Source organism: Zeus faber (assembly GCF_960531495.2).
Source record: "Zeus faber genome assembly, chromosome: 6".
NCBI classification, from domain to species: Eukaryota; Metazoa; Chordata; class Actinopteri; order Zeiformes; family Zeidae; genus Zeus; species Zeus faber.
The window spans coordinates 19,035,210-19,047,709 of NC_137201.1; the positions used below are offsets into that span (position 1 = coordinate 19,035,210).

Genomic DNA, 12,500 nt, shown 5'->3' on the forward strand with positions numbered 1-12,500 from the left:
CGACAACCACTGGACCCACTGACATGGTTGAAGTCTTGACAGACATTGGGAAGTCACATGGTTGGCGGTTCAAATTTGATCCACATCGATCTACATTTGGAGCAGGAATTAATGACAAACCGATGAAAGTTGACCGAACGTCGCGAAACGTTGCCACACATTGGTTCGTTTGTGGAGCGGGCATTCGCAATTTAATTACATTTTTAAGAAGACGCGGACGCGGTGCAGACACACGACTCTCCGGTTGAAAGCTCTCCAAAACAGGAAGCGATGGTGCGCTCAAGGAACTCGGAAACTTGGAAGTAATGCTGGATTCAGTGGAACTCGACAACTAATATATTTTATTTTCCACAAGACATTTCTTATGATTTCAAAGGGTGTTTTTGTTGAGTTTCGAAACAATTGCTATTAGTCGTGTTATGAGATAATTACATTGTTTGTGTGTTTTCGTGTTCCAGATGCCTAAGAGAACCCGAAAGTCAAAGATAACAAAGAAGCAGTTGGCAGAACGTCCACCCTGCATTCCATGTAAACTGAAATGTGTAATTGTTGTCGGCAGGAAGTGATGCCGCGTTTCCTGGGAACTGTGAAAACTGTGACTTGACTAACTAAAAATCTAACACGACTAACCTGGACCCTCTGTATTGCTGCCTGCAGCTATTTTTCTTCTTCTTCTTCTTCTTCTTCTTCTTCTTCTTATTATTATTATTATTATTATTATTATTATTATTATTATTATTATTATTGTTATTACTATTATTATTATTATTATTTTTTTTTTTTTTAATTATTATTATTATTTGTAGTAGTAATAGTAGAAGAAGTAGCAGTAGTAATAGTAGTAGTAGTATCTATTTTTATTTATGTATTAATTTTATATTTTCTTCTCAGGTAACTTGAGTTATTTTGGAAATAATTAGGAAGGTTGTTTAATATTTCGGAAATGTCTGTTCTAGCACCCAAGCAATTTAGCAGTTGGTTGTTGCATCTTCCATCACATATATTCTTTGTTACCGCCAGGATTCATTCTTGACATCAACAAATGTTCTTGGTTTTTACCTTGAATACTTGCAGCTCCTCCAGTAAAACCTCTTCCACCGTGTCCGTTTCTTTGTTGTAGATTGTGATCACTTTCAACACCACCGAGTCGTCTAGGAAGGTTAAAGGTGATGTTATTGCTATTATTTAACACTCTCCTTCAAATTATATTCTATATGCACATTTGTAACTCGTTCCCTTAAAAGTAAAGTGGGATTTTGGGAGGAAGGACTGCAAATATAAATAATATAAACAATATTAAGTAATATAAATACATTTCTATTCACGATTCAATTAGCGTCACTTTTGGAGTTATATAATATTTCCTGAAATTATTATTATTTTTTTTAACAGTATTTCCCAGTATTTATCTAGTCTTTTCTGTGACCCATTACAATATAAACCTTTTTTACTTGAGGTACTATATGGTTCAGCCATTCAAGTTTGTCTAACTTTTATCTAACTTTATTTTTATTCAATAGTGACTTGGAGCATATATACTTTACATCTTTTGTTTTTGATGTCCTTTAGTCATGTAATGCAACCATATTGCTAATAATAACGGCAGGTAGGCCTGTATAAGCCTGTTTCAAGGCACCGGTTTTCACTTTTGCTGTATAACACTAGAAGACAAAAAAAGCTCCACCTTAAGTGCTTATAAGTAGTTCAATTAGTAAGGTTAGTATCCACCCTGTTGTATTCTTTGTGTGTGTCCGTGTGTGTGTGTGTGCGTGTGTGTGTGTGTGTGTGTGTGTGTGTGTGTGTGTGTGTGTGGGTGTGTGAGCGTGTGTGTCTGTGTACTGCACCAGTGCCGAGGTACAGGACGTGGTAGTGTCCGTCCTGGGCCTGGACCCGGTCCACAGCGATCTGGGTCAGCCTCCTGCGCCCCGCCTCCGCCCGCAGCAGGACGGGCTGGCGGTGCAGCGGCAGCACCGGGCGGAACATTATGGGATGGGAGCGCACGAAACGCAGGACCTCGTCGGGAAACTCCTTGGAGCTGGAGAAGCCTCCACCTGTCACCTTACTGGCGCACTGCAGGGGGCAGAGGCAGAGGTGAGCGAGTATGAGTTGGTTTCAACACAACAGCAACAAACACCAGACGGTTGTAAAGATGCTGACCTGTACAGGTGGTTTTTCAACATTTGTTTTATGCAAATCTGACTGAGCTGACTGATGAGATAACATAAAACAAGAAATGATATCAAGATAAAATGGGAAATATGGGTGTTACAGCAGCCCGTGGGGAAGATGAAGTACACGAGTAGCTATGTACACGCCAACATATCAAAATATATACATGTAAATTAAAACAAGTAATAAATTATGAATTATAATAAGTATATAATAAAGAGGGAGGCAGTCTAAATGGGGCTCAAAGAAGAAAAAACAAATCCCCCTGCTTATTTTGAGCCTGGACTGAGCAATATTTAAAATCTTGCGGTTGTCGAAGCATCGGAGCGGCCTTGTGGAGATATTAAGGGGCTGTCATACCAGAGAAGAGCTTCAAATGGGATTAGGAGGATTTTTAAATTGGATTCTGAATAGTATTGGCAGCCAGAGGTGAGTCACAAAGTGTGTGTGTGTGTGTGAGAGAAATAGAGAGAGAGAGAGAGAGAGAGAGAGAGAGAGGGGCAGCTGGACAAGTTTAAGGAAAGGAGGGCGAGTAAAAAGAACTTTGCATCAGCACTATATCCAGGATAGAAATAGTAAAAAAAAAAAAAAAGAAAGAAAAGGAAGAGCTGAGATGTTTAAGTGGCGTGACCCCCTGCGGCAGCTCCAGCAGAGACGTTCCGCCTGCAGACGAGACGCTCAAAGGACACCCGTCACGGGGGGCGGGGACAGAATGACAGAACGGGGGACCGCTGTGAACACTCTCCAGAGAGAGAGAGAGAGAGAGAGAGAGAGAGAGAGACGAATAAAATGTCTTTATTCGGTTAGTGCCGCCTCACCGATCCGGGCCGCGGGTAGGGGACCCGGTCCTTGTAGGGGGTCCAGTGGTGTCCCGGTCCGTCCCGGTGGGCGAAGGGGCCATTAAAGGACGCCCGGATGTCCTCCATGTGGTAGACACACACGGCGTAGCCTTTGAACACAGCGCTGCGCAGGGCGAGAGAGGACCTCTTTAATATCAGGGGTGTACGGTGCGGCAGGAATGTGTGTTGACTTGTGTTTTCTTGAGGATAGAGCGTGGGTGAGACGTCGGCCTCAGACGTCGCTGACCTTGTGGTGCTGAAGAGTCCAAAGATCTCCGGGTTTTTATCTTCCTTGCTGCTCAGCACAAACACGTCCTCTGATGGAGTGAAGAAATAAATGTAATGAAATCATTTCCACCATTTCAAAGTGCATTCATATTCCGCAGTGAAACACATGGTAGGGCCGTCACGATCAGGACATTCCGGTTGGAAAATACAAAAATTTGTCACTAACAATTTGATTTAAATTCTTGTTTGTTTTATGACACTATGATGGTATAAGTCACATAAATCACAAGTACATCAATACTTGTGAAGAAGAGCATTTTAATAACATTGAACATTCCAACATAAATATCCATCTACAAGGTAAAATTTGCCTCAAACCAACTGGTGTGGGCTTTATTGCGACACATTGGATTTAAATTCCCCTTGAAGTTCAATCGAAAAATATGATTGTAGAGTCAAACGATTGTACAAAATGATTGTGAGTGATCATCTCAAATCATAGTGACGGAGTGATTATTAAATAATTGTGACAGCTCTAACACGTAAGCACGCATATGTACAAGGGTAGGTGTTAACAGACGTGCTGTGCGAAAAGATAATTTTCACAAAAAGAAGGACGTTTTAACACTCCTCCGTACCCAGGTCGTCAAAGTGCGTGTCAATGCCGTTGGGCCCGGCCACGGAGCAAATGAGGCGAGTTTTCAGGAAGGAGCTCCATCTGTTCACCAGCATCCTGCGACCTCCCTGGTCATTCTGAGAGACAGGTAGGGGGGAGAGGCGGAGGTGGAGGAACTTTCAGTTTGATCTCAGTGTTCATGTATCACATCCTGTAATGCAGAGTTGGAAAATCCAGGTTCAGAAAGTAAAAATCCACTCCGGGATAGTGAGTCAGCCGTTTGGATTTGCTGACGAGCGTCAACCAGGAGGTCAGCGAGGTGGATCGGTGGCGTGGGCTGTACAGACACGTGGCATGTATTTTCACTTTCTGGACCTGCAATGACCCAGCTCTGTTGAAACGTGTATGTGAAGGGAAAGCAGAAAGCTCATTCTCACTGCGCAGACTCGTCCGACCCGGGTGTACACCGCCTTGGTTTCTCCGTCAGGATTGAGCTCTCGCTCAGTGAAGAATAAATAAACCTTGTCGTCGTCCCTGTCGTCGTTATCAGGGATTATTGCCGACTTGACAAATTTGGGCTCTGGGGCAAAAAGGGTGTTTGGTGAATGAGCGATTCATGACATCACACATTTCAGCGTTGTCTAATGCATCAAGGAATTATTTGGATCTATACCTACAAGCATACTTTGCATAAAACAAACAGAAATATCACGTTAAGAGGATTTTTCACAAGATATGATCGGGTGTTACTTCAGATGCGACACTAGATGATTTGGATTAAATTAATATGTATTATTCTGTTTTCTACATGACAAATTCAAAACAACACCACGTGAAAATGGATACAGTATATAGTACATCAGTGTATATAGTACCTCATTTTCAAATACTGTTTGATAATAGCCTTTGATTCTATTTTTAACTGTTTTACAGCTGATGAAACAACATGGCTTTAATATAATATTGTAGCCTACCACAGGCATTCATACTATACTCCATACTAAACAGTACTACCATTTTAAATACCTTTGGTACCGTGTGGTTTTCCTTAAGCCGTTGAAAGACATTCCAATATAGAAAACACGGTTCAAGGCGATCTTATGACCTGTTCCCTTTCTCAAGTTTCTTAGGAAAAGTACAGTTGATTGCAACTTTACAACTATAGGAGATAAAACATTGATGCAATACCAAATATTGCATTTGTAAATATTGGAGACGGATGAGACAAAATCAATAGCTTTTCTTATTTTTTTTATGACATGTCTCTTGCACTCGTTTTTGATGAGATACATTTTAGTTGCAAATGTTTATTCATAATTTGCAGGGGTGGAAAGTAACCCCAGTGAGCTATTTGAGCTGTTTAACTGAGAGATTTTAGGGGGGACTGCAACTATGAATCACCTTAAAGTGCGAGACACTTTTGATGATTTATTTTTCATCCCAACAATGGTGAACCCAGGTCAACCAAAGCCCTTCCATCAAGAATCATGATAGATAGATAGATAGATAGATAGATAGATAGATAGATAGATAGATAGACCATAAATAGATAAATAAATAAATAAACAAACAAACAAACAAATAAGTAAACAAACAAACAAACAAACAAATAAATAAATAAACAAACAAATACATAGATAGATAGATAGATAGATAGATAGATAGATAGATAGATAGATAGATAGATAGATAGATAGATAGATAGATAGATAGATAGATAGATAGATAGATAGATAGATAGATAGATGGATAGATAGATAAATAAATAAATAAATGTGTTAGTTAACTTATCACTTAATTCATTAAAGATTTGGTGGAATGTACCCTAAAATATGATGATTTGTTTTCATAATTGAGTATATCTCATTTCACATCAAATAGCGAACTTTTGGGATAGTATAATGATATGAGCGACTTTGGTCGTCGTTTTTTTTCAATGGGGCTTGTATCGAAATCCTCTGCCCACGTGCACAAACTCACCGTTGAGCTGCTGCCGGTCGTCTCTCTCGGTGCGCGTGTACGTCTGGTTGTTGAGCCGACACAGAGCTCCGTCGTTCTCCCAGTAGTCTGTGTACAGGCCGATGTACAGCTCTCCTCCTGTTGCATATTTCATAAGGTTGTTATGATGCCAGAACAATAAAGAAATGTACCGTACGAGGCTGATATTCATACACACTCACACACACACACACACACACACACACACACACACACACAGATGGAGGTATGTCTGGATGAATTAGATGAGTTGGAATTGTGTAGACTTCAAACAGCACGATACATTTTTTGAATAGTGGGAGTAAATCAGAAGATGCAAATACGATCAGTCTAAAAGGACTTATAAATACTTGAAAAAAAAGCCGCAGCATTAAATCCAGGTGTCCTATTAATGCTGGTGGGTATTCAGGTATTCTGTCTTTTTAAACCACACACACCCACGCACGCACACGCACACGCACACATACACACACACACACACACACACACACACACACACACACACACACATACTCCTACAAATTTCCACAAGAGGGCAGTGTTGTCCACAGGAACCGTTCGCTAAATATACAAATAACTGATTTATTGTTGGATCGAAGAACCGCACTGGATAGTGACCAGGGTGAGGTGGTCTTACTGGAAAGTGTCGCTGTGCAGGGGCTGTTCGGGTCATACGGGCAGCGCCCTCTCCCATTCTCAATGCTCTCCTCCTCCAGGGAGAACAACCTGTCCTGAGAACACACACAGACACACACACACACACACACACACGCACACACACACACACACGCACACACACACACACACACACACACACACACGCAAAGCACAGAAATAAGAAATACAGAGAGAGGAAGAGAGAAAGAGAGAAAGGAGAGGGAGAGAGAGGGGACTGGTCGAGCGGGGGGCTGGGCACCTTTGAGTGTGTAACCCGCTCGCCCCAACCCCCCGTGTCGCACAGACTCCAACGCCTCCAACCATGCACAGCAGGTGGGACTGTGTGCTGGCATATTGACCCCCACACACACACACACACACACACACACACACACACACACACACACACACACACACACTCACACTTCATCATCGTCACTGAAGTCCCAACTGTAACCTATATATCTTTATTGCCTACCAAGGTGTTTATTACCAGCTCTAGCTGATCAAAGAAGACGGTGTAAAATGACTCATAACAACAGTGCCGAGCCGTTTTAGCAGTCAACTGCTACTTAGAGGCCACATGTGGTGTCACAGTAATTAAAATAGATAATAAATCTATAGATATATATATATATAGTAAATAATGATGAAAATAAAATTCTAAATATGACTCGTCAGTAGCCTTGGAATGCAGGTTGGAAAACCCTTGTCATCCGCCCTCTGTCTTCTCTCTCTTTCTGCAGATATTCCACAGACATGCCTGCAGGGCTCAGGTGGTTTGCATATAAATAATTGGAATTCAGCGTTCCCTCTTCCACACATGCTTGTGCACAGAACACACAGACACATAAGCAAATCAAATATTCTGTATGTGCAATGTTTATACAGAATATGTATCCTCCACCTGCACTGTATATACACACCCACACATGTGCAACCCATACCATACACCACACACGCACACACACGCACACACACACACACACACGCACACACACACATACACACATTCACACGCACACACATACACACACACACAACGACCAAGTCAAAGCATTCTTCACTGCCATCAAAGACTCTCCCACAAAGAGAAGCCTGTGGCCCTGGTCTTGTTTTCCCCAACGTGATGCCTCCTGGGACAGCAGCGGTAGTGGTGTGGTCTGTTCACTCCACTGTACTATCCTACTGCTGGGACATACTGTAATAGAATGTCAACTAAACACATGTATTCCCCTCTAACGTTTATGCAGGGACACACCAAAAGACTTGACATTGCACATGCATTGTAAGAATAGCAACCATGGCCACAGGACCTCACGCATCTTGGGACTCGAGCAAACACTATAGTAGCCAAGACTCAAGACTTAATATAATATCACACTTGCCTCGACAAGAGTCTCAGACTAGTCGAGAGATTCCGACCATCTCAAACCAGACCCTTAAGACGACAGATCTCTTTATGATTCTCTTAAGATATAAATATAAACATTTCTTTTACATCAAGAGGTATGCATTATGCATGATTCTTGGGGACATCATTGAGCTGATCCTACACTTAATACACAGGAGTATTATGTCCAAAAAGAACAGTAGCAGAGATATTCATGCTCAGCAAAAGGTCCACCGTCAGACAGAAACACGTCTCTCCATACTGTCATTTCCAGCACTCACATGTCCTTTGTGACCCACGGTGATCAGGGCGCACGTGGGGTTGAAGGCTCCTGTTCCGCACGCCAACAGATGGGTCTGGTTGTACTGCTGCAAGACCTTAACGTAGTTTGCGCATTCCGGCTGTCGGGTGGGGAAAGGGAAGTCGTGTCTATAAAGAGAAGCATTGGGAAAAGCGAGGAAGTGAGGAAACAAAACACCACGCAAGGTCTCTTACCTTCTCTCTGCCCTTCATGAGGCACTCCTCTATCTGGGACTCGGTGCTGGCCCACTGGATCTGGAAAAGCGGGGCTTTCACAGTTATTTTACGCCTTGTGTTTAATGACGTTATTTGACTGAGAAACACACACGGACATACGCAATATTGGCCAACGTGTGTGCAGGGTTCATCCTCTTACCCTAAAGGGAGGTCAGACGGAGACGGCCATAATTACCTCTTTGTGATGGACGCTGATCCGGTCAAGGTTCAGGGAGAACAAGCGGTTCTTGGCCCCGACGTACAGCCTCTGGTGGCCCTCGTCCAGCAGCAGCGTCTGAGGCCGGAGCAGCGAGTCCTGGTTCTGGAACAGCACGGTCCTGTTCATCTGCCGTAGCTCTGTAATTAGATCGATTGACGGACAGATTATTATTATTTTTTTTACTTCAAAGGCTGCTTTCGACCGTCGGCCGAACGGGAGCGGACTTTGGAGAGGGATCAAAGCCGCCGGCGTGGCGCTTGTTCTCGTTCTGCTCTGTTTTTTTTTTTTTTTGTTTTTTTCAAAACTGCTTTCTCAACTTTTTCAAACTTTCTCACTCGTTTTCTGCAGCTGCCCGGGACGTGTCGCAACGGGACGGGCGCAAGCTCAGCCAATCTCCCGGCTCCATCTCCGGATCCCTCCTGACTTGTCGAGGTCGAGCTCAGCTCAAGACATGCGGCTCACCGCAGGACCTTGTGATCCTTATCTTCACCCATCTCAATTTGAATGCGTTACATCTGACGGGTGTACTGCAAGTATAGTGCACTCAACCCTCATATTGTTTGGCCTGTGTGACCGAGGCCGTAACGCAAATTAAACCGCGAAAAATGGCAAATAAGTGACTATCTAGCGTTTCAATCTGGATTCCAGAGTGGGTGTTGAGACTAAAGGGCTGTTATTATTATTCCTGATTGACAGAGAGTTCTGGAATTTGCATCGAACCGTAATGAGGTCACGTGCTTATCCTCAACAAGACGCAGAGGCAGGTGAAACAAAATATGAAGTGGTGATGTCATCATTTTTGATGTTATTACAGTATGTCATATACTGTATGTAGGGTCTTATACCCCCACATGTACCAATATACATGGGACCAGCGCGGAAAATGCAACATGGCTTCACATTGCTTGTGCTGCGATTGACCCTGTCCTTGTAACAAGCTGCGGATGTGACCTCCCGCACCGCTATCGCTACCAAGGCTGGGAGTTGTGTTATTAAACCATAGGAAATGTGTTGAATGAAAATATTTGGTTATTATTTCTGGAAAAGAGCTCCAGTGCCGGGGATAGTGGGGACGTATCGCTCATTGCCCGCTCCATCCCGTACTGATCTGGATTGTCCATTAAAGGCCTGCCCGGCTTGTTGTGTGCGGATATGTTTAATACATTTGATATCCGGGAGGGACGTTCTCGCTTAAAAGCCAAGTCGTGTTCGAGGAGTCAAAACAAACGTTTAAAAATAGTCCTAATTAAAAAAAAAAAGAAAAAAAAAAAGACACGTGCTTCTTATTCCGAGCTTTCCCTGGGGATCCAGGGACGGAGCAGCAACAGCGTTATCTCAGCATTTCATGGCTGCCTCCTTTCATCCGTTCTTTACTGCCTCTCACTCCATTTGCACGGCGTCTATTTTGTGGTCGACTTGGCGAGCATGCCATCGCATGTTCTTTGTTTGCATTCCTGGATGTCTCCTCTGACAAGGGAAAATTGCTCCCGAAATATAATTAGCGAGTATATTATGCTCAGAGGTGTTACCCAAAGCATGTTTTCTCTTTGTTTTTGGACGGAGTAGTGGGTCTGGAATGGTTGAAAAGATGTTGGAGATAAGTTGGAGTGACATTTGATGTGTGCTCCCTGCATCCCGAGGGGAAGGCTTTCATTTAGCAGGGAAACCGAACCGTTCTCTTTATCAGTTTTGGGGTTACGTTTTCAGCCTGTGACAGAGATTGTGTCTCCGCTTTCCCTTTCCAAATACCTCAACTCTAATTAGAGTGATTTTCTGTTTCCATGAGTGACAGATTAATAGCGTAACATATGCTTTACATGATGCGTTGCGGGCATTTTTTTTTTTTTCTTTACTTAAATCTGATTCCGGTTTTGACAGAACTGAGAGAACGGCCGTCAGTCGCCGAGCTGCAATACATATATTATACGTGAGACAAATAGGAGCGTGTGCTCTTCGATTGAAATGATTCTGAAGCCAATCGCTCGGGTTAACTCCCAAAGGACTGTGTTGTCCTTTAAATGACGATGCTGGAGAAAATACACACACCGACACACCGACACACACACACACACACACACACACACACACACACACACACACAGACGCACAAACACATGCACAGAAACACACAACCGCACGCACACAGAGACACGCACACCCACACAATTGCACACACACGAGCGCCAACGCAAACACACAGAAACACACACACTCACACAAACATGCACAGAAACACAGGCACACACACAGGCATGCTGTAGGGTTGAATTTGACAGCTGACAAATTGAAGCTGGCCCTCTATATCTGCCCTTTGTTGAGCTGCTGTAGCTCACGCAAAGCGACGGAGCGGTGAAGGGCTCCTCCGACAGGTAAATTATCGACGGTAAAAACCCCGGAGCGCTGCACTCCGAGCAGGTCAGACGGAGCTGCAAAACCTGCGCAGCCCCAAGGAAACTGATAGGTGTCCTTGAAAATGCTGGGGAATCTGGCGTGTGTTAGCAGACCTCCGCACTCACTCACACACACACACACACACACACACACACACACACACACACACACACACCTCGCACGGTTTCGAGCGCGGTTCTGAGCCGCTCTCTCACACGCGAGGCCTGTAATTCCATCATCTGCTCGCATCTGGTGTGTCGAGGGAGAGGCCCCGCCGCCGTGGAGTCCTTCCCCTGCAGAGGAGCGGCACAAGGTGGTGGCCACCACCACTTGATCCACATCCCTCCCCTCGGGCAACAAAGCGGCATAAATTCCTACACCTCAAATAATGACGTCGTTCCTCCTCCAACCGCTAGCGTTTCACTTGGAAATTGCGCCATTTGTTTTTCTACCATCTGTATGTTTTCCTTGGGACTCGATCTCCAGCAAAGAAACACACGGAGTGTTTGTCCGGGTTTCGTAGATCCGACAGCGCAACGCCGCAGACATTGAAGTTGCAGGTTTTTTAATCTCCGTGGATGGCTGAGTGACTGGGTTTATTTTGCTGCTATTAAGTTCTCTCGGGCAGAGACAGGGTGTCTGTCGGGTTGAGTCGTACGGGTTCTTTCTGGCGGCAGAAGCCGAGGGGATCGGTGTTCTGCTTCCTGTAATTATCTAATCCGTGCAGTGGGAGCTTACTCTCTCTCACTCTCTCCCTTTTTTCATCCCCTTTCTCTGCCTCCCGCTCCTTTCCACCTAATGAACCTGACCGGCGGGATCAAGGGCAACAATTTGACATTCACTCAGGCATTCCGCGCTGTAGGTCAGGCCAGGGCTGCTTGCTTGCCGCTGCCTTTTATTAAACCAAATTATTCACCTCTCGCACCGCGCTGTCACTTTTACGACTTGATTTTATGCATTTTATGTATTCTATTTCTTAACTGTATAATGCGCTCTTCCTTTTAAAGCGTGTTTCTTTTGCACTTTGTCTTGATGCCTCTGGTGTTTTATTTACAGCGCTTTGAAACGCCTTGTTGTTGAAATGTGAATACTACGTGGCTTCGCCCGCGCTGTATTATAACGGCCTTGGCCGATCTGGAACGGCGATTTCAGATAGCTGAAAGATCTCCAGAACCGGCTCTCCGTGCCAGGATATCGCCTTGACGAGGAAAAGCGCTATTCTGGGAATGGGCGAGGAAAATAACTGTTGACAAAGAAAAGATCTCCAGACCGCTTCTCCGGGGCTGGGATATCGCCTTGACAAGGTCGAAACGCTATTCGGGGAATAGGCGAAATAATTGTTAACAAAGGAAAGGTCTCCAGGGAATTCAGGGAATATGCGCTATTTGGGGAAGAGGTGAAATAATTGTTAAAAAAGAGTAATACAAGGTTTCTTTGATTCGTTTCTTGCACTGCAACGTAACTTTTATGCAT

At 44.0% G+C, this 12,500-nt stretch overlaps 1 protein-coding gene across 1 annotated transcript in view; it reads right to left on the reverse strand.

The window, feature by feature from the left end:
• The window catches only part of sema3e (sema domain, immunoglobulin domain (Ig), short basic domain, secreted, (semaphorin) 3E), a 29,283-nt gene that overhangs the window by 6,441 nt on the left and 10,342 nt on the right, over positions 1-12,500 (reverse strand). Inside the window, exons 2-12 of the mRNA XM_080001791.1 lie at positions 8,613-8,773; positions 8,396-8,455; positions 8,182-8,301; positions 6,488-6,581; positions 5,833-5,949; positions 4,290-4,432; positions 3,875-3,989; positions 3,256-3,325; positions 2,988-3,132; positions 1,845-2,070; positions 1,060-1,151 (exon numbers count right to left, since the gene is read on the reverse strand). Coding sequence (XP_079857917.1) covers positions 1,060-1,151; positions 1,845-2,070; positions 2,988-3,132; positions 3,256-3,325; positions 3,875-3,989; positions 4,290-4,432; positions 5,833-5,949; positions 6,488-6,581; positions 8,182-8,301; positions 8,396-8,455; positions 8,613-8,773 — 1,343 coding nt within the window. The remainder of the gene's footprint in view (positions 1-1,059; positions 1,152-1,844; positions 2,071-2,987; positions 3,133-3,255; positions 3,326-3,874; positions 3,990-4,289; positions 4,433-5,832; positions 5,950-6,487; positions 6,582-8,181; positions 8,302-8,395; positions 8,456-8,612; positions 8,774-12,500) is intronic.